This window comes from Haliotis asinina, chromosome 1 (assembly GCF_037392515.1).
Source record: "Haliotis asinina isolate JCU_RB_2024 chromosome 1, JCU_Hal_asi_v2, whole genome shotgun sequence".
Taxonomy (NCBI): Eukaryota; Metazoa; Mollusca; class Gastropoda; order Lepetellida; family Haliotidae; genus Haliotis; species Haliotis asinina.
This window is the reverse complement of record NC_090280.1, coordinates 82651460-82675221: the sequence shown is the minus strand read 5'-3', so window position 1 is coordinate 82675221 and position 23762 is coordinate 82651460. Positions and strand designations below refer to the sequence as shown.

The window sequence follows — 23762 nt, the reverse complement described above, 5'->3', positions numbered from 1 at the left end:
GACTACACATGTCAGACAAACCAGTGTTGCTGCTACTGGGATTACGCTTGTTGAATAACTTGAAATGTGGGTTTATCGGTTGTTTAAATAGATCCATGTCTTCCTAAAAACAACCACTCATTACCTCAGTGCAAATCAAATTTCGCAGACGTACATGTTTTATATTCGTCATTGGCACTGTTCGATATTTTCATACCGCAATACAATCAGGTATCCCCATATCGCGACAGACGCTAAATTAACTTGAAGTGCAAACTAAATATCACAGACGTATATTCATTAGTGGCACTGTTCGATGTTACCAGTTATAACATTTTTATATAAAGATACATGTCTCTCAGGTACACTGCACTAATGTCAGCTCTCTCTAAACAGCTATCCTAACTATCACCCCTCCTCTCCCTCCCCCATAGCTCGCTCTCCACTCCCTAGCATTTTGGGAACATATCAGGAGATCGTTAATAGGAGGTGTGCCCCGTGAAAATGCACATTGATTAAGTAGATTATGACTCAGACAGACCTGGTGATATTGTGAATGTAGCCATCTGTATCGAACAGATCATCTCACTTGCCCCATTACACACAGACACCGATAGATCATCAACCTTAGCGATAAACAGCTTCTACACTGTTGAATCTAATACAGTCATTTGATAGTGGATGGATAAATCAGAACGATATAGATTTAACTTTCTTAATAGCTTTAATAGCCTACAGTGCTAAAAGCTACAGCCGCACAAAGCCTCTCAAGCCATTAGCCTGAGCTTTTTTGTCAGTCGATCAATCTAAGTTAAGTTTATTACGTTACGAGAGATTAAAATTTTATTGGCATAATGATTATATAATTATCATCAAAATAAAATAATGAAAATAAATAATGAATTCAAATTTGTATGATTTCGATTGATTATTAATGCGTGATGATGTCTGTGGACGTTATTTTCAAAATCAAATAGAAAACAACAACGCTGTACTACTGTGACATTTCATATAATTCTGTTGACGGTTTGCGAGTAGTTAATGAATTAATGAATAAATTACTGGTTCTGGTGAAGAATAAATGAAACATAACATATATATACTTAAAATAATACATCTAAATTAAACTATAGACATAAATAGGATGTAAGTAGGATGTAATGAACTCACCACAGCCTTGTTCCTCATTTCCTTGTTGTGTCTCTCTGTGTTAGATATGGCATTCGAGTATCCAAACAAAACAACTAATATACATAACTTTAGCATGATGAAAGACACGGCAGGTAGAGATAGTCTGTCGACGGACGAGAGGGGAGAATTACACCTGGGCTGGTCGGACCGAAGGCAGCGCGAGGAATCACGTTTGCAACATTTGTCCATGCTGCTACATCGAGTACACCGGTTCCTTGTGAGACAAGTGGTCAGTCGGTATCCAAATTCCATCCTTTGACCAGCTCCTTAAGTCTTGGACAACTCAGACAAAGGTAAACAAATGAAGGGGCAACTTCCTAAGTCCGGAGCAGTATCTCAACAACTGGAGAAATGTTTCCTTCTCTCGGACCAAATCCTCGTTCCCGGTTAATCCTAATCCCACATTTTGCAACAACACTGTGCCCAAGCCGTTATGGGATTAACCCTTGCTAAGTCCTTTTCTCCATATGGGGGAATTATTGTCAAAACTCCCGTCCACTCCCTCGCTCACAACTCCAACTAGATCAGCACCAGTCGGCGCACGCTCCGTGTACCGGGTCTAAATATAGTCTCGCAGGAATCTACCGACTCTCCGGGCCTCCGTCTTTGAATGTGGGGAAATTGAGCGAAAGGATATAGGGCCAAAACGTAGGCAGCGTGTTCAATCTAACTAGCCGTCTTACTAGATCCGACCCAGTTAATACACCGCGCGACTTTGAGGTGCACACACTTTCCCCACAGCTGCTAGCTGAACCCTCTAAATATGGTAGCTTGGCACTTCCTGTGTTCCGAGCAGACGACTCTCTGCCAGTCAACAGTAGCAGACGATCGTTGTGCCTGGGACTCTCTCGGCTAGCCAGCTGAGTGAATGAATGGATGAATGAATGGCCGACGATCTATCCTGGTCAGTTAACACTGACACTGTTCGTGACCCATCCTGATGAAGGAATACAGGTATTGCGGTGTATGCGGATCCAACCACAAACCCAACAGAACATTCTTCGTCCTTTCGCGCACCTGATTCACGTGTCAAATTTAATAAACGTAACAGTCCCGTCAGACCTAATGAGTATTTCTACCCACAGCTAGCATGTGCTCATAATATCACATGACATACATCCCGACTCATCAGGTAAACAAAAGCTATAGTCTATATCACTATCTACGAGTCAGTACCACATCTGGCTTGTTAACTTCGCTTGACTCCACTCTACAAGCGACGTAACTACGCCACTATGGAAAGGTCGAGTGCTACAATATTCATTCAACCTGACGCGATTGTCCTCAGTTCTTCCTAGATTCTGCGGTAAGCGAGGGAGTGTTGTTACTTCAGACGTGAGTCATCGGGCTTGGTGACAAACTCGGTCGATTCCACGTGGGGCTGAACAGCACAGATGTACGGTGTTAATCAGCCTCCAATGCTCGGCTATAAAACAGGCATTTCTTTGTCTCATCACCTGTCACCGGTGGGTTCCCTATACGGCGCTAGTGGCCATTCTTTCCTTCTTTTAGTGGCATTCTATGACATTCTATTGCAATAAAGAATTTGTCTATCCATAAATATTTTTTTCCTCCTCGCCATTCGTACCATTTAGAAGAACGGAGTCCTTAGGGACGTAATGAGTCAACAATGCCGTCGACATATTTCTCTGCATTTGGAAAGCATTTTCCCATTTGTAGCTCTTATTTACTTCACACATCTTTAATACCTAATTATCGGCATGACAAATTTGTTATTGTGACCTGTTTTGACGTGAAGTGATACATGTGTGTTTGAAAACCATACCAATTGCTATCCAAATATAATGTTTGCATATTCCGCGGAAATATCGCGCGCCATTCGTCGGCTTCGTGTATATGATCGAGTGCCCCGCCCTGAAAGTGCGAGAAAATTGCATAAAGCGCCACAGTACCAAAGTGACTCTTTTATTTATCAGATATCTTTTAAAATACATACGAGCTAGATATCTGTTTCTCATTAATTTATGGTAAGTTGTGAATTCATTTTTGTGACTGTTTTTGGCACTCACACACACTCAACCACCTTTAATAAACAAACCAGTTCATCAAAATGAGCTAACTGTGATGGAGACGCGGACAGATGGATTTTTAACTACCGCCGTTGCTAACGCTTTTAATACAAAAGCTCTCCTGTCCCATTTATTATAGTAAGGAATCAGATGTCAAAGAACACCGAGAATAATCAGTCATGGTTCGCGGCACAGTTGGTATAGCCTTGGAATGAACATAATATCGATCCGTAACCATAGTAACATTTGTATCTGCTCACATCTATCATGTACACCGGATTAATCGAGTACCGAGCAACGGGCTTAATGGCTGACGGACTGGGTTCTGTCTTGTCATTCAGACCCGGCGGGGCAGAGGCATGAATTATTAATACGGATAACAAGACAATTACTATTCCGCATTGGCTTCACACGTCTGTCCTAAATGAGACCAGTTATGACATCAGTGCATTCCTATATAACAGAAGTCGTCGGGTTTTAAATACTTGGGGAAATACCTAAACACTGCGGCTTCGTGGGGCCACGTAATCTGTGGGTCAAGTTATTTATACCATGTAAATTGAAAATATTCATCATCTTGGAAATTCATTATATTTCATGATGGCGTGATCCTGTCTGCCATCGTGCGTCAGTGATAACCGACGTGAATTGATCACGTAATTGGCTGTAATTGTGGTGCTCAATAAATAACTGAAAGCACTTGGAAGATGATTGATATTACAAAATTATTATTGTGTCTCATTATTTATAGATATGAAATGTTCTCCCAGTAGATAGTAACAATTTTCTGCTTGTTGGCTGACTATCAGATCCCAAGGCGTTTTTCACTGGTTAGTTTTGTTTATAACAACATTTCCTTATTACAAAGTATTTCGTTTTCTGTATCAAATGGTTGGTTAATTGTTAATGGAATTTTGGGGAATTTCTTTTTAGATATTCAGCTATTTTTCGGTGTTCAATTACATTCATGTGATAATCACTATCGTCGCATGACAAGGGTCGACCAATCCCACAAACTGCCTATAAAGACTCCCACTAACTGTATTTCAAATACCATGTTGTATGTAAAAAAATAGGCGCTATTCAATATTACAGCAATGATAATTCATGGCAGTATAAAAAATGAATCGATAACAAGCTTCGTGAGGGCAACGCACTGTGAGAGTAGAGTGACTGTTTGCTTGTTTAGGAGAGGGCGTCAAAGGAATATCTACACCGTGCTGTGTTAACTTGCCGTGTTAGCAAAAGCGGGATGTCGTTCTCATCGGATGAAAACAAAACAAGGCCATGTTGGAATGACTTGTAAATTTCCCTAAAGAAACAGACATCTGTACATCTGTGAAGCAGAATAAGGCAAAGTCGAGTTTCTACATCCGTGTTTATATTGCCATTTAATGTCTGTCATCTGGAGACCACGTGGTAACAGGTCCAAGAGGAGGGTTTGCAGCGGGTTCATACACCATGGCCACAACCTTTGTTGGGGGTAAAATTAAACTCAACAAAAAAAACAATGGCCCCCTTGTCCACGCGTAAGCATGTGTGAAGAGTCGGAGGAGGTCTTTTGTGCAGCGAAGCGGATAACTTAATTGCCGGTCATCGTACAAGCAGTAATGATAGTAATTAGCTTTTATTGTTGACATAATTGAATTATTTCAGTAATTGCAATAATATTTGTGCACCAACAGTATCAACAATGAAGTACCATTTCGTACATATGAGTTTGTGTTGTACAAACTAAATGAGTTTTTTATTATTATTTTACCATGTTCATGAAATGAACCATCTGTCTGGGTGATGGTAGTCTTTCCCATCATGAATTTCAAGGCTTTATTTAAACAATACTTCTGTAAACAGAAATTATTATTTTGTATAAGACTTTAAAATCTAGTGCATGTAATCCAAGTGTACATGTATCGAACGAAAACCTCCATAGTCGACATTCGACTTATGGACGTCGCTGTATGATATCAGTAATTAGACTTAGTTCAGACTCCATTCAATTTAAACTTCAGATTCGACTTTTCTAAAGATGTGACTCATGTTACAGAATTGCCGCAACAATCTTTGTCTAATTTCAATTTGGAAGCCTTGAACTTTTATGAGAGTCGTATAATTTCTTTAAACTACTGTTGCAAATCCATTCACAATTTTGATAAACTGTAACATTCACGTAAGTTAACCTAGGACCTTTCGACTAAATACGGTAGACTGACTGCCGGCAAAAAATATACACCCATGTTAGATGGTTGCCACGTGTTTCGATATGACTGCGTGAGCAGCTTTTAACAATATTACATCAATATCACGCCGCGGAATACCTGGAATGGCCTGCACACATTGCACCTATGTAGGGAATCGAACCCAGGTCTCCTGCATAACGGGCGAGCGCTTTAACCACTTGGCTACCCCACCGTCCGAAAGTAAACAAGAAACGGTTATTAAATGGTGGTGTATTCTATGTGAGTATCATAATGCTTTGGACCTACGTTCGCAGTGATTGACGAAGTTACCGTGTTGTACATTCTGGGTCAAATGCACTTTCATGGGCACTCTTTCTTTAGCCCAGGTTGATTGCACGACTGTCTCTGTTTGTCTTATAAGGGTTGTCCCAGAGTCATATAGTCACTACATGGACGTACGCGCTCAGTACAGGCTTAACATTATTAATTAGGGTCTTGAAGGATATTAGTTCTTCGCGTGGCGTATCAACAAGAACACGCCATCGATTGATAAACGAGCAATTTTCATTAAAGATAATGTAATTATCGCCAATCCCCTTCAGAATCTTCGTGTAAGCTGGTCGGCACAAATAGTGCTATAGAGTGAAATTCAGTCAAAATGTGCGGTGACTAGTACGCTTTGGAGATAATTGTAAATGATAGAATTCACGTCGATTTTGAAAATGTTAGAAACATCAGTGGAAACCTCAAGGAACCTTGAGCTCATGTTGGAAACTGAACCCGGTCCTTCAAACCGTCGAGCTTTTACATAAACTGGGCCGCACCACTGTCCCTTAAACAGTAGAGTACGAACAGCGTTACCCAGTCTTGATATCGAGTCAAATAATACACGGACTGTATCTCAGAACAATGTACAGTATTTATTATGTTGTCATATGTTAATATCTTTCACATTGTGTCAATGATATAACATAAATACTACTGAAATACCAAGATTAAAGACACCCGTCTCTAACAAGACTATCCTCTTTCTAAGCAAGTGCTAACATATTTGTATATACCTCGCCTCACCTACATTCTGCCTGACTGCCCGGGGTTAAACAGTCATCACCTGTGCTATTAGGGATGTCAGCAACAGCCTTTGTACATCCGAAGGTGTGTTGGACAATGTCCAATTTACAGCTGTACCTCCTGGGATGGCAACACCTGCACCGTGGAAACGGACCATCCGGTCTCGGAGGATCTGCCCATAACCCGAGTGGCTACTTGTTTCTGTTTGCGTGTGGTAGATCTAAACAGGAGAAGCCTTACAGTTTCCGGAAACATCACCGTTTTTGATGAGTCCCGAAAAATATATGGCCGCAAAGGGAACATGGTGTTTTTGCACTACTTTGCTGTTATATCAGGTTCCCCTGTCCGACTTCAAGTATACACGTCTGCGTGTACGTCTTTGGAGATGCTTGCCAATGCTATCAATGTATTTGTCTGTCAACGTTATCAGTTTAGTGGCTGACCAATGCTTCCAATGTTGTTACAGACCAATTCTGTCCAGACAATGCTATCGCAGTAGTTGAAAGCCATCGGTATCAATCTCTGCGCTATCAGTTTAGGTGCAGGCTAATTTGAATGTTATCAGTGTATTTGCAGTTCTGTGTTATCAGTGCATTTGCAGTTCAATGTTATCAATGTATTTTGGATTCAATGCTATCAATGTAGTGGCAGTTCAATGTTATTTAGTATTTGGGATTCAATGCTACGAAGTATTTGCAAGCCAATGCTATTAATGTGCTATCATTCCAGTGCCATGAAGTTGCGGGTAGCTATCAATTTGGTTGCAGGCCAATGATATCAGTGTAGTTGCAGGCCAATGTTATCAATTTAATTGCAGGCCAATGTTATGAATGTCTTTGCAGACTACAGCGATGAAGTTGCTGGCTGACGCTATCAATCTAGTTGTAGGCCAGTCCTATCAATGCATTTCTAGACCAATGCTATCAATGTATTTGCAGGCTATACTATCAATGTAAGTTGTTCACCAACCCAATAGAACAGGAGGCAAAGTCTTGTGTTCGCTCTGTTAACACACCAAGTCTGTCTCCGACCCCGACTGATCATATTCCTCTAAGACGCCTTGACGATATTCTAAGGTTTTCTCTTATCAAAATATGTTTAGCGAGAAGCCCCATGTCTGCCTGCAGGTCGGGGCTGTCTAGCATAATGTTATTATTTCGTATTCAACTGTATTCCGTCTTTAATAGAGACGCGTTTGTTGTTCGGCATCAAATGTACATTGGAATTGATCATAACATAGTCTAACATCTTGTCTCTGAAATGAAAACATTTTACAAAAATGAATAGTTTCTAAATTAACTCAATAATATCATACAAGGAGCCCAGGGGCTTCGAATATTCTAAAAAAAACCGGCGGTGATCTAGGCATTTCAGCTGCTATAGGCCTGTATGGGCTGTATTGAATATAGTTGCTTTAGAGTCTGCGAGGCAGACTATCATAAGGCCAAGTTTCGCGAACATTTAGAAGCGGAAAGGTACGTTTGTCCGGAAGAACTCCGACACAGGACGCTCTAAATGTTCCTTCAGAAACACTCTCATGTGTTGAGTCCTGTTTTAAAGTATGTTCTATTCTGTTTAAACTAAGGTGAGTGAGTGACTTTAATTTTACGCCGCACTCAACGACATTCCAGCTATATGGCGGCGATCTGTAAGTAATCGGGTCTGGACCAGACAATACAGGGATCAACATCATGAGCATCGATCTAGTCAATTTTGGACATGACGACATGGGTCCACTTTATATAATTGACGTTATAGTTACATTTATACTTTACGCATGCTGACACCCACTGAAGCATCCTCACGTTGACGCGGTACATAGTCTTTGAGATGCTGGCCCGACGGTTGCGCAGCCAATACACACGTACAGCGTTTATCATTATGTATTGGGAATACTTAAATGTATAAATATGAATGTATGATCAGGCAGTGTATCTCTGAAAACATATAGTTCTAATGAACACACACTCAAATTAAAAAGTGAAAGAACTTACTATATTTTAGACTACACCAGTACTTTAAGTTCTGGACAGAATGGACAATGAGACGAGCCAGGAATTATATTATATCTTTCTTATACTTGCAAAAGTGTTTGTAGTTATGTATATTGTAGATTTAATGAAGAACTGTCAAAGAGTAACATCTCGATTCAAGGTCACTGTGAATATTTGCACAGTAAGGAAAAGAGCTTCACTGACATAAGTTGGAAAGAAGGTCCTTTAAAAATCAAGAAAGTTATGCGTGTGCTTCACGAAGCTAAATATACCTTCTTATTCTGGAGCCAAGTGCGATACCGTCAAACGCTCCACCTGACGCACATGTATGTGCATTAAGTTCCAAGTTCAAGGTCACCTCGCCCTACCGAGCTTCCACGATGTGACGGCCGTTGCTTAATGATTACATAAGGGGCTCTGTTGCCTTCCCCAGTGCCTGGCTTCAGGAATCGCTGCGAGAATGTCAGCAAATGGCATAACACGTATGTGAGTAATAGAAAAAACAGAGATTTGCTGAGTCGGGGGTATACATGTACTGAGGCCTTTGTTAACATTCAATGACATCAGCGTTTTAAATTAACCGGCAGATTGGACCCTAGAGAGTGGGAAGGTCAGCACAGAAATCTGAACTTTTCGTGTCGCTCCATGAACTCGCTACACAGTGGGCTTTGTGTCTGCAGTCACCGTTTATTCCTGACACTATTTTTTATGGCATGATTGACATATCTCAAATATACATTTACGTTGTACGTGATTTTACCGACGTATTTGTCTAAGTTGTATGAAATGATAAAGCATGTTGACATTATAATTCTTACTGCATTTTCCACGGAGTGAAGTCTCATGTGTAGTAGGATGAAATGACTCTTACACGTACGCGTGTTATTACACATGATAAGTGCTGATTCATTTAAAAGACAATCAACACTTTTCCAGATTGTGTACGGCGTAGGAAAACAAACATGTTACTTCCTATCGCAACTATCAGGACAAGATTATCACGAGTAACTGAACCCAGAAACTATAGCAGAGTTAGTGGGTTCAATGGCAGTTATGTCACACTGTGCCAGTTTTATGTTTGAGGGGATATAGTTGTGGGGCAGGTCGTTGATGTTTACGACTCTGATGAGGTCGAAGAAGACGATGATGATGACGTGCAAACACACCTGGCGTGAATTTGTCCCAGATACCTTTGCATGCTTTTGCAATATTTCGTTTTGACGTGTTTACAATGCCAGCAGGCAGATGTCTTGAACAGCGCCTTGTGAAATAAACATGCTGCCTACCGCTCTGTTAAAGATGTACTACTAAGTTGGCTGGTTGTTATTTAGCTGTATTCCAGTCATACGGCTGCGGGTTATCAACAATCGAGTCTGGACCAGACAACCCAGTGGTCAACAGCAAGAGCATCGATCTACACAACCAAGTCAGCGAGCCTGATCCCCCCACCCCTTACCCCTCACCCCTTCCCCCGATCCCGTCTTACGACAAGCATAGTCGTCCTTTATGGCACGCATGGGTTGCTGAAGGCCTATTCTACCCCGAACCTTCACGGGTCTATATTGATCATGAGTAATGTTATATCTGTAGTGGTTCTGCAAATGTAGCATTTCTTACACTAATGTGGACACCACTGTAGATGTCAAACATCACTGTATGGATTCGTTCATGTGTCTAGAAGCCTACATGTGATCAACAGGGCTTCATCATTTCCTTTTCATGAACTCTCTCATGACAGAGAGGAAGTCCAATGAGAAGTACTAGCCTCCAGTCTCTGGCCGCTTTTATGTAACTCTCACGAACATGAAGATATTTTAGTGTAGGAATACTAGTATCTACTTTATATACTTTTCGACAACAAACAAATAATTCCTATCAGATTAAAAAGCAACCCCAGGTATTAAGCTGAAAAACTAGCATCACAATCAAGTGATTATCTTGCACTCAACAACCCCACCGAATCACACCCAACTCCACTCAACCCCATCCAACTCCATCCTACCCCACCCAACTCCTGTAAACCCCACCCAACCCCGTCCAATTCCATCCAACACCAACAAACCCCATCCCAACTAACCCCCATCTAACTCCCTCCAACCCCATCCATCCTCACCCGACCTCATCTAAGTCCACCCAACCCAACCCAACCAAGTCTAACCCCATCCAACTCCACTCAACCCCATCCAACTCCATCCTACCCCTCCCAACTCCACCCAGTTCCATCCCACCTAGCACCACCAGTATAAATACACAAATTATCAGATCGTCCCTATAAGAGACCTCACACTAGGAAAGCAGTTTCATAATCCCCGTGTAAAGAAAATATGCACGGATGGGGAACTTTGCATCTTGTGACCTGTATCAGCAACATTTGCAGCACAAAGCGCGCACCAGGAGCCGACTTAGCCAAACATGCACACCATGAAGCCAAAGCTGCAGGTTTGGAGATATGACGGCAAGTTACTTGGTGTGTTATGCGAGAGATAAGATATGATTATGACATAATTTAGACTATATACCGCTGACTCACAGCTGATACACGTAGGGCCATGACCTCGCTACGCAGATGCTGTCGAACTTTGTTCTCCTGACAATTCCTGTAATGTTCATATTTCTGCGATATTATCATAACCAGGAACGATGCATGATGTGTATTACTGTGGCATTATTTCGTCAGTGTTGAGTGTTTATATAGCTGCGGATTATGTACTAAGTGATACACTATCGATTTCGAGAGAGCTGGAGCACCACCACAGAAGTCTACAGCAGTTTCAGAGGCCGACATACTGTACTTAGTCACCTTATTTGATACCCGTCATGGACTTGGAAACAATGTTCTTACGTGGGGTGCGTACGTTTCCGAACCTGCCTTCCTGCTACCACAGTTCACTGTAACAAGTTACTTCCCTTTGGTTTAGCAGGATCCTATGAACGGCGTTCAAATCTGCCCGTTTCATGGCCTATGAAATCATAATTATAATCATTGGGAAGGGAAATATAATTTTGTTAACCTTCCAATATCACATTTAACCTAAGACGGAAAAACAGCAGTTAAAGATTACGTAATCCCTCCATAATTTACAGAATCCTCCAAGGGAAATTACTGAGTGATGAAATCCCAGACTAACGCCTAGTCTCTGATATATATCTACGTTTGATAGAAACAATCCAATCCTTTTAAACTGAAAAGGAGCATCGGTGAATGGGGATATTCAGGACTTGAGGAAATCAGACTTAGGCCTTTCAGGCCTTTAGAATTGCAGATAGGGCCTAGTGGAAGGTGAAATACGGCGTTTCAAGACCTGGGAGACGAACTAACCCAGTTCTTGCAGGGAATTATGGGTCGTGATATGGACAGTACCGGGTATCAGTATCAGTGTGGATCAGTGTATTTATAACGTGGACTGATCTGTGGCAAGAGAAATGGAATAAGTTCTGACCGCATTTCAAGTGGAACAGTGGAACAGTGTCATCCTGTAACGATGCATGAAGCAGAAGCACAACTATACATTGTTACTTTGGTTCTATGCTGTCCTGTGTGTGGGTTTTAATGCTGTGTGTGGGTTTTAATGTCGTATAACAATCACGACGTTATTTATCTGCCATTAGTTTGGAATGCAAGCCGGTTAGGCACAGTGATATTGGGTTTTTTTTCTGTTTTACATAATCCAACTGTATATCGGTACATTTTCACTTTTATTTCAGCCACTCAAATATGTGAATATCAGCTGCAGATTTTGAGGATGAATCACTTCAGACGGGAATGGTCACACCTGGTCATACATACTATTTAGGAAACACCTGTGGCACCAGTGATTTCCTGTGATCAATATTCATATATTAGCCACTTCTAATTTGCATTTTACTGCTAAGGGAATCTGTTTCTTAGGAAACTCGATCGTTAGTATTTCATGTTTCAACGTTTCATATTTACTGTTACACTGATACCTTCACGTCATCAGTGTCGCACCTGGATCATACAAGATTAACGTAATACTTTTTTACCAAAGAGTCGTAACGTGTAATTTTGCATGTATAGATCGATATTACTGGGCGTGGCGAATGGGAATCAATGACTGTCAGCTAAACAATCGACAAGTTATGGTACAGAGTTTGCCTATTCAAAGAACCACTGGTGCATATGATGTATTTTCGATAATGAAATCAGTTTTCTTTGATAACTTCAGAACAGATTGTAACATCTTTGTCCAATATCGTCACTGTCAATCTACATAGAAAGTAATTTTCACATCGGCGTTCTATTGTCCTGATCTTTAGCTGGACGCAGTTCCTGGTCTTGTGTGAGGTGCCGGCTGTAATAAGACGGCGACAGATGCACATGAAGCACCATCTGTTGCGGTCGCGCAGAGCACATACATGATTGCATGAAGCCAAGATTGATGAAGGATATCACTATGTCTTCGCGTCTGGTTTCCCTCCTTCACAATTTACATTTATATTCAAAAATATAGACTTAGGTCTATATTTACAATAGAGTCGAGAATACAGAGCTGAATGTTTGTTTGGTTTTACGTCTTTTTCAGCAATATTCCTGCAATGCCATGGCGGAGGACACCAGAAATAGGCTTCAAACATTGTGCCCATGTGGGGAATTGAACCCACGCCTAAATCGTGACGAGCGAACGCTTTAACCTCTCTGCTAAGGGTTTCCAGTTGAGACAAATAATTATAGAGTAGAAATAGGTTAATTTCTTGATATATTTTCTTGATCTTGGAGAGACATACTGTCTGCTTCTTCGTTCATTGAATTCTTTCCCAAAGCACGTTCGACAATCCTGTTTAGCATAACCACGATTGTAACTCTATCGGTCGCTATTTGTATGCATGCATGTGTATCTGTACACACACAACACACTGAAAACAGATAGCTTTTACAACAATTTCAGCATATAGACAATCTAGAGTTGACAAATATCATACTTTGAGACAGTACGTGTCATTTCTTATTCATTCTCTAGGATCTTGGAGACAGAGTGCCTGTTTAGTCACACAAACATAGATAGAGTTGTTTCCAATGCACCGTTCGACAAATCCATTTAAACGTGAAACTCTCGTGCTTTAACACGTGTTCACGTTAGTGGATTAATTACTATAGCTTTGAGAAAAGGCGTCCTGCAACCTCTCCCGTGCGTACGATCTGGTGGCTGGTTAATTAACTATCGTCTGTCCTTTTGCTGAATGGGTTGATCGTGGGTTGATTGGGTTGATCGTGGGTTGATTGGGTTGATCGTGGGTTGATTGGGTTGATCGTGCTACGGCTTTGTTTGCAAGTCTCGTGATTAACTTATGCACAGGCCGCTGTCATTTAACTGGAATATTGTGGAGTGCAGTGTTATATAACACACAAGTTCTTGTTATATTTAGAAGCCATCAGCACAAAATATGACTCCACCACAGAAAACAATATTCATCATTCAAACAGATAAAAATAATTTAAAGTTCCCCATTCAGAAAACCCCTGAAGATAATGTGCTTGGCCATTAAAGTAATTATTGAATTAAAAGTTTTGTTAACGCGTCTTTTTCTATACGTTAGGCCTTATTTCTATGATTGATTTAATTTCAGGCTCAAATCCAGAAAAAATATTCACAATAAACAGCAAGACCCTCTCACAGACCAAGCAACCTGTTCAAAACACTTTGGCGTATTTTCTTAAATATTCACAAGTGCCACTCTGTGCTTTAAAGTGTAGATTCTAAAAAGCGACCAAATTACCTACGATTTCAGTGCCATGCCACGGAATTATTCCCGCGTGACAGGCATTGGAAAGCACTTTGGCTGTTCTTTGTATAAATAGTGGAAATTGTCTCCACATTTACAAGAGTAGATTCACACCGCGTTCTTAACGTTCACCAAAACCCCACCATATCTGGGTTAGTTCCAGCTCCACAGCCAGACCACGTGACGAGGACCCTGTCCCCGAGAGTTTGGGCAGAATAGCTCGCATCTCTGTCTTGATTAGTGAAATATTAAAACTGTTCAGGCACATTTCTTGTGAAAATGTAGGAATGTTTCGTGTGTATTTTAGTAGCCTCGACACAAAGAGGACGTGCTCTTTAACGTAGCATTGGTAGACTCGCTGTTGTCTGCAAACATGGGAATTTAACACTAAGGTCAAGGTGTCAGTTATTCTGTCATGCAGAATGAAGAAAGTCTCAAGGTCCCTTTCATTATATTTTATTTTGTTTTATTTTGATAACTATTTTTTTTGTGTGTGTAAAATATGTTAATGCCATCGATCAGCTGTTTGTCTCGGTGTTAAGCAACCAGTTATGGACAAACATGTGAACTACAGATTCAGTTATGGTCACCCCCGCATATTTGATAGAAAATAGTATTTAAAATAAACCGAACCACAAGAACGATTATGTTTAGGTTTGTTAGAAGATTATTTCAACACTCTGTCATTTCCCCCTCCACAATCAACATCATTATTCAAATATTTTCGGACACGTACGTCTGTTTAACAAAAGAATCAAAGAGTTGAAGAAGCCCCGCATGTACGTCACATGAACGTCAAAGTCACGTGACCCAAATGTCTAGCTGGATGGTGGACACGTGAAACTGTGAACCACATGCCCGACTTTTGACTTCCCCATGATGTCGGTAAACTTTAAATGCCTATATATATCTATGAGCTATTTGTATTAATTTAAGAAACTCTGGCCAGCGACATTGCTTATATGCAGTTTCACATTAAATCAATGACGTCACACGTTTCTTCCTCTCTTGGTCGGATCACCTTCAACCGGAAGTGTTTGCATGTGCACTTCCTCTGCTCACTGTAACCTCCATGTAAGGTGCTAGTGACACAGTTTGAGAGACGGAAGCGAGACTGATTTAGTGAAGTCTATAAAAGCCTTGTCGGCTATTACAGTGTGAGAACGACGGGACAATGAAATTCACGCAAGGCCTTGTATTGCAGAGGAAGGAAATCTGAAAAGTCAGTCATGAGATAACTGAAGCCTCGGTGGTTACAGTGAAGTGCAACTTTTAGTAACATGAATATTTGTAACATTTCTATGGTGGGGTGTGAGTGAGTGAGTGAGTTAATATTTAACGTCACATCGGCAACATCTTTGCCATTTCTTGACGAGAACATTTAAAATTTAAGTGGAGTATATGCATATTGTAAAAGTCTGTCAACGAAGGACAGTAAAACAACTAGAATATCACAATTTGAATTAAAAAGAGTTAAAACTACTATGGCTACTTAGACAATACAATAAAACAACAGGTTACAGATCACCAACAACAGAAGGTAGATCACCATACTAGGGACCATGGTTCTATGATGGATTAACCCAAACCTATACCTGTCGTTTATAATTCTGTACTTCACGCAAACAACTTTCTTTTGTTCTTTAGTTAGATATGCTTTACTACCTCACTAGTGATGCCTTGCTCCAAGGCTGTATTCAATGCTACTCCCATGCATGTATAGTAACTCTATCATTCAAAGAGGCAGGTCTAGTTAAAAGGACAGTACCCGGTCTCATATTTACTATTTTCTCCAAATTATCATTTAAACTATTAATGTTTACCTGACAGACCTGTGCAAGTCCAATGCTCATGGTAACGGCATCTGTAGTTTGTCTAACAGTCCCTGAACCACATTATTTTCCCTCCCTCTCAGCCCGTTTGCGACGCTAAAGTCCTGATCGCAGTAAGTCCAAATTTCCCATGGTTCTGAATCTCCCAAGTCAGTGGGACCCCTTTTCAATGGAAAGGAAATAAATATTTCTGTCGGAAGCCTAAAAAGGTTCACAACTGACGAAGGACTATAAAAAACATACCCAGGCAACTGAAAAAAACGAATACTACGGCAAGAAACACCAAGGTGAACAGTGACCTTGCTTCACTCCTTGCTGGATCCTACCTGTAACCCTGTTTGTCTTACGTCCATGTATAATATGGATCCCCAATACTGACGTGGTTATTATGCGCAGGGTCATTATACGATTAACTCCAAGCGCCCCTGTCTCCACACTGCTCTATACACGTATGTAAAGGCAATCACATGACTTCTATAACTATTTTATTAGCATCCATTATTCATCAGCTATTGACAAATTATGTTTTCCCATAAATATATTTCCACCGAGAAGGCGACTTATCCTGGAGTTTCCGTTATCTCCGATGAATGCCACTGACAAGTGTAATCATCACCAAGATTAGCAGGGCATCGATGTCCACGGTCACTTTAACAGCGCTGGAACAAGCCATTCCCCTCGTAGTTATCTATTATCTCTCGTCATCCTCATCCTCATCCCGATAACTAACTACAATTACCATGCATTTAATCTTATTTGTCGTTGTCACGGCTCTAATATCTCCCATCACGATCTTCTCTTGACCCCATCGTCCAAGGTCAAACTGCAAACCCCATTCCTTCGGTCCCGCGTTCCTAATTTGTCAGTCCAATTTGGATGGGTTTAATCACCAGAGACGATGAATTTTCATCAGTCCAAGGCAAGCTTGACCCTTACCTCCACTGACATGTGCCAAGCAGGAGTACAAGAAGATTCAACTCTTGCCCACTGCTTCTAAACAGGCCTTATCTGCAGCCGATTCATCAACGTCGCATACCCACATTAAACATTAAGTGCCTCAGCAAACTGGATCCGTATTTCTAAATGCCTAATATTGCTGAATCTGGCGTTAAACTACAACCCAACCCATCTAAAATCTAAGATTTATCATGTACCAGAGTCAAGGTTTGTTTTTATTCGAAACGAACGAGGAGGTTCGTTTTCGAAAACATGAAGCATTCAGATTTGCCAACCAGTGTAGATTTACATGGGTTGGATATACATTTTGTATTTGTTTCAGGGCCGATGAGACAGATCATGCTGCAGATCCAACGGCCTTGCAGGGGATAAGATAGAGATAAATTGGTTTTTTATTCTGCCAAAAGGTAGTGATTCCGTTGCAAACACCCGGCCTGAAATCTCCACTACTGTAGTGATTTTGTAGAGGAACATAACGGTTGCTTTGTTTCTCTTTTTCTGGGGAAATACATCACACAATACATTTTGATGGGTTTTTATTACAGAGCATAGCAGACATCGTAGATTTGTTGCCACAAAGTCCTAACAAGCAATTTATGGAAAACACAATGCAATTCTAAAGAGACATGGTACATGTACCAAGAAAGAATCAAGTCGATAACATTTTGGGAAATCGGCCTTCCCTGGTTCAACTTAAAATTCTGAAACATCATCTAATGCTGATATATTCTACTTTTCTATCTAAATAGTTTGTATATTTAGTGTTATCTTACCTCACACATGAATGTCGCTTTCTGATTGGCTAAGCGCTATTCTATTATTGTCAATGTAACCCGCTTACAAGAGATGTATTATTTTCAATGTTCGGACTTCCGAACTCTTCTGGTGCTTCATGGTAGTACTTCTTTGTCTCGAATAACATTCATCCACGCATGCAGCACGGAAATTACAGATATTTTGCGATTGAAAATCGATGGAAGGGAGATAACTCTAAATCTGTTTACCTTGTGTCGTCTGCAAAATGGCGACACGCACACACCTCGCATTCAACAAAACTGCTTCAAACAGTTCATAATTAAGACTCAGGTGTTTGGTAAGATAAATACATTGTTCACTAGTCCCTCGGGGTCCATCGGCTCATGTACCCTCGAGGTTTGTTTATGTTCAAACCTCGAGGGTACATGAACCCATGGACCTCACGTGACCACTGAACAACTTATAATATACTATACAAGTTGCTGATACAGTCCTCACTTTTGACGTATTAAGTCACTGCGTGGAGATCAATAATGACTGGGTGTTGCTGTTAGAAGCGGTTACCGGTCACCCGAGGACTAAAAGGATCGGGTGGTCAGGCTCGCTGACTTGGTTGACACATGTCATCGGTTCCCACTTGCGCAGATCGATGCTCATGTTGTCGATCACTGGATTGTCTGGTCCAGACTCGATTATTTCAGACCACCGCCATATAGCTGGAATATTGCTGAGTGCGGCGTAAAACTAAACTCACTCACTCACTATGTGTAACATCTAGATGCGAGTACTGATCATACCTCGTTGCACTTGTGTATCTCTCATATGTGTAACCGCTTGTTACTGAATACACCAAGACTTGTGCATCTCTTAAATGTATAAGTGTTAGAGACGGTTACCAAATACACCGAAACTCGTGCATTTGTTACATGGTAACTGCAAGAAACGGTTACCGAATACAAGTAAACTCGCGCAATTCTTACATGTGTAACTACCGGAGACGGTTACTGCTCACGACAAGGTTCGTGTATATGTGTAACAGACGGTTACGAATATACCTAGACTTGTGCACCTCTTGAATGTGAAACTGCTAAAACAGTCACAAGGACAAGTGTATCTGTTCCACGTGTTGATACATTGATACAAGAGTGAATTGTTTACTGTGAATAACTTACCAACGAAAGAGGCAAATACAGTCATTACTAAATGATTGACACAGGAGTGAATTCTTTTTGTAAATAACGTCCAAACGAAAGTGGCAAATGCAATACTAATTGATAGAAATTGAAACAAGAGTGAATTGTTTATTGTAAATAACTTTCCAAATGTAATTACATCAAAGGAACAAATGGAGACGCGCATAATGAATGACAAGGTTCAGGACGTTGCTGATTATATTAGGCATCCCCTACGGCCATGTCTAACTGCTCTGTTTATCTTTAATATGTAACCCAGCCCGGCAGGTTGACTGCTCATAGTAGGGGTCGTGGCAGATCAGATGAATAATTCATCGTCATGCCATTGAAAATTAGATAATATGAAAGAGAGTGTGGCAAACACTGAGCTATCAATTTACTGAAGATCCCATCCAAGTATAGTGTACAAGAGAATGTATAATTATTATTTACTGTGTTTGTGGACTTGCTACACAATCGGGTTAGTACAATGTAGCTGCAATAAAGCTGAAAATGCAAATTTAGTACAGTAATGTAACAAATGAACACCAATGTGAGTGTGTGCGTGTCCTGAAGTAAGTGAGTGAGATTTTACGCTGCTTTCAGTAATATTCTATCTATACAACATTGTACCCATGTGGGGAATCGAACCAGTGTCTTATGCGTGAAGCGTGAACGCTTTTGCCTTTAGGAGGTCATCATTCAGCATTCATTAAACTCTTGAATTCAGTATGTTAGTTGTCACGTTTTCTGTTTGCTGGCAATTACATCGTAACTTAGTGAAAACATAGGGCCTGATACTTTGACCATTCTGATCAGGGCCTACAACCTTTTAAGATTACGGTTCTTTAGGGCCTTCAGCTAATCAGGCTTAAGAGCAAACACGCCACACAATATATCAGAAATAACAATTAAAGTTTAGTATTAATATATACATTGAAATAACTGTTAATAAAAAGAACTGGTACAACATCTTATACGACAGAGGGTATTCGACATAATTATGTATATAAGTCTCCTTCAAGCCAACTCAGAAGCAACTATTAGGATGTTCCGAAAAACATTTATACAAAACTAATACCCACACACAAACATGATACCACAAAACACAAGGCAGATCGTCTTATGCATAGTGAATAGACACGTCGCAGTCCTTGGTCCTTTCTGTGGAACGCGGCTCATCTAATCTGAATAATATCGCAATTATTCCATTGTGTCCTTGTTAGAAGAAAGCGCAATGGACACGCGATGTTTTCTAGACACGCGCGAAAGATATAAAACGAACGCTTATTTTTTAACGAGTAATTAAACGAAATGGACCCCTGATCACTTCAGTTGTGGTTATTGATCATCTGGTGATTCTTCCAAGTGATTGTTAATGGGTACTTGTCCGATTGGTCACCCGCGCCAATTAGTAGCTGGTACGTTGTATTAGACAGGCTACTTTCAAACTTCTGAGAAACTGACGGCAATGCAGTAAAGACGTTTGCAAACATAAATATATTTAACATATTTGCGCATTGTGCAAATTCTTCTTTTAGAAGTGGTTTTACAAAGCAACAAGTCTCAGGAACGGTTTGACTGGCATCCCTGCAGTAGGTGTATGAAACAGGTAATGTACTTGGTTATGGATAACAAATTCTGGTCTTCGCCATGAAGCAGCCTTTGGATCTAGATTCATAAACCGATATTCAGCTGAAGTGACTACAGGCAATGAAAAGAGGTACATATGCATCTCGCGTTTTAATAACATCATTACAAATAACATTAATTACAAATAACTACATAAGACAGATACATTACAGACAGGGAAGTGTATGAAGATTTTTCATGTACATTTAAAACAACCAACTGGCTGGTCTTGATCAAAACGTGGTGTATATATGGTAGGCCCCTTAGGCTACGTCTAGCTCGACAACGGTGTCCGAATCTGCATGTGCACGTCGCAATAAAATACCAGGAGTTGCAAATATAGCTTCTTTTCAAGAAGTCTCCATCTCATGGAACACTATATCCAGAAAGCTTTGAAAGACGAACATAGATAATGAATTCGAGTTCTGATAGCGGTCGTCATTATTATACAAATGCACGTAGTCTCACAACAGGTTTGTTAACTACAGTGATAACGTATTCCAAAATCATATAGTAAATTCCTATCTACATATACAATCTTCCGCATGCATTTATGAAACATTGTGTTAAATGTTGAATTATAAAAATATCCGAATATTATGCACATATACAATATTTAATAACATTCTTTGTAAACATTCACCAAGTGTCAACTCTGAACAAGGTTTGACAATGTACTGAAGTTAATATGGTACATTTGCCTTAGATGCTGAAACTTTACATGCTGCGTATGTTTGACATTTCCTCCACAAAACCGGACATATACCGCGGATCTCTACTACATTTTGAAAACAGAATTGTAAGAAGATACGGCGAATATGTATCATAATTCCAATGCTTTAAAACAGCGCACAGTGATAGGCAATACTCTACAGATTAAAACCTTTCAAGTTTGTTATCATCATTAGTAGAATTTTCATTTAACATAAGCAACAGATGCGAGCTAATACGTAAACTGATAATCTAAGTGGACAATATATTCTTTCACGAAAATCATTGTCATGTATTCAAAACTACCATTTTACTATGGTTATGATTTAATACTGTTTTAATTTCCCAGCGTTAAATAATGAAAATACTTTTGTCTTTTGTCAAAATGTAAATGTAATACATAGTAAGCAAGATAAATAGTTTCAGTCAAAATGAATCATTGCACTGCCAATAATGAATAATACATCGAACTCGTAGTGGGGTGATCTGACGAGGGTCTTCTTTCCGAAACCCCCACTGAGTCTCTCCGGTAACACACAATGCAATGTATAAATGAATACAAACATTCTTGACAGCAGTCAGAGTACACCAAAACGTATTCCATGTCGGACAAGAGGCATGGTGTGGAACAAAAAATCTATATGTCAAGTCAGTTTTCAGACATTAGACGGATAGGAAAAGCACCCTAGAAAATAGAGATAAAACACATGCATCTTTGATAAACATCTTTGCTTACCTCCCGCAAGCATGATGAGGGCTTAGAAGAGCGTCAGAATTTGCAGACGATGATCCTCCGACCGGACTTTGGAAGCTGCGATTGTCGTCTGCCGCTGGAAGAAAGGGCGGGAAATTATAATGATGCCTTCTCTCAGGATGAAAGTTTCAAACTTTTGTCTTCGCTGTTCTATGACTAGCAGCAGTCACAGGACGGTCCAATCTAGGGCGAGCGAAAGCGACCATACACTGCCTTCTGATCGGAATGGTTAAGCAAGTTAGATACTATTTAGGATTAATCTCTTGGGAAATGAACAGCCATAAATGAGCAAGTGTTCCGCAGTTGCAAATATTACTTGACTGTGACTGATCAAATGGCCACTTCTTCGCAGAGATTGGAATATTGATTTGCTGTTGCGGGAGCCCGAGCACGTGCAATGACGTCACATGAGGGTGGCAGGATTAAGCTGGACACCATCGCCAACGAGCCAGAGCTGTCTGACATTTAGTCTTAAAGCTTTTCCCGAAATTGGACTTATGAGTTCAGCCAGTTTAGAATGAACCACCACACACCATGTGCCATACCCGACAAGGCAGCATTTGTTTTTAGGAATAGTGTATACAGAGTAAGGCAGGAACAGCGCCTTTGAATCATAATTCTACAAACTTGATTCATTGTAAACTTTCAACGAATCATTGGTGATAACCTATTTATAACTATGAGAAACAATTTCGTTAATGTTATTTATCGTTCTGAATTAAGTCGTTTTAACAATAACAACATGTTTTGTTAAGATGCGAAATGAGAGAGAGATGTGTTGTATGTTACGATCTCATGACGCCGCCAATTGTCGTTAATTTCTACTCATGCACGGAAGAATAAGATTGATTCGAACATGACGAGAAATACATACATATCTAAAATCTTAATGAATAAACGAGTGGCTGTCAAAACTGTATTGCTCAATTTTAACACGCATACATCAGAAGCGAAAGGTCTAAAACCAGGACAAAAACTCCTGCATGTTTAGCGAAACAACAGGCATATTTCATTTCATCTCATTGCCTTTCAAATTGCGTTTGATTGGTCCAATTTGATTCTCGTTTCGATAACTTAGCCTTTTATTGCGTGCCTTCGTAGCATTAAGAACGCAGCAGTGGAACCAAACTATCCATAAATGCCTTCAAACATCCGGCCGCTTTTTGTCATTTTGCTTTTCAAGGCTTTGTAAGAATCTTCTGGGAATCAGCCAGTGATTGGTGCAGCAAGTGTCTCTGTTTGCAAATGGGCGATCTTAGTTTTCCTTCATCGGTTTCCAACGAGTGCGGCAGAATAATCCGACCTGATTTGATTGTCGTAATTTGACGATAGCCAGCGCCTAATTCGACTGTTGTCCAAATACATTTGCTTAATTTGTATTATCGAGGATGTCAATTGACATTCCAGATAGGACTATTAGGTTTTCTTTGATTTGGGCGTTTTTTAAAGGTTGGGTTCGGCGTCTGGTATTTGTTTGCCTTCTAAATCTAATATTATATTTTCATTTCATTTCCAGTGGATACTAAGATGGTGTGTTGCTTGCTATACTGAAAAAAATATGTGTCATCAAGAACGAGTGAAAATTATACTTATGTGTATTCTGTCTCAAATGCACTTTTATTTCAATTACGCAACGCCCTTTTTTGTCATTATACAAACAGTAGTAAGAGATATCTCTCGTTTCTCGACAGGTGGCCTAAATGGATCTGGTTATGTAATCTACCGCATGTGGAAATGTGTTTCTCATTTTTTTCTTTCCGT

General features: G+C 40.2%; 1 protein-coding gene across 1 annotated transcript in view; it reads right to left on the bottom strand.

The window, feature by feature from the left end:
- LOC137298114 (matrix metalloproteinase-17-like) overlaps positions 1–2122 on the bottom strand; it is a 55771-nt gene extending 53649 nt beyond the window's left edge. The window contains exon 1 of the mRNA XM_067830215.1: positions 1150–2122. Coding sequence (XP_067686316.1) covers positions 1150–1422 — 273 coding nt within the window. The 5' untranslated portion in view covers positions 1423–2122. The remainder of the gene's footprint in view (positions 1–1149) is intronic.
- Between the last annotated feature and the right edge of the window lie 21640 nt (positions 2123–23762).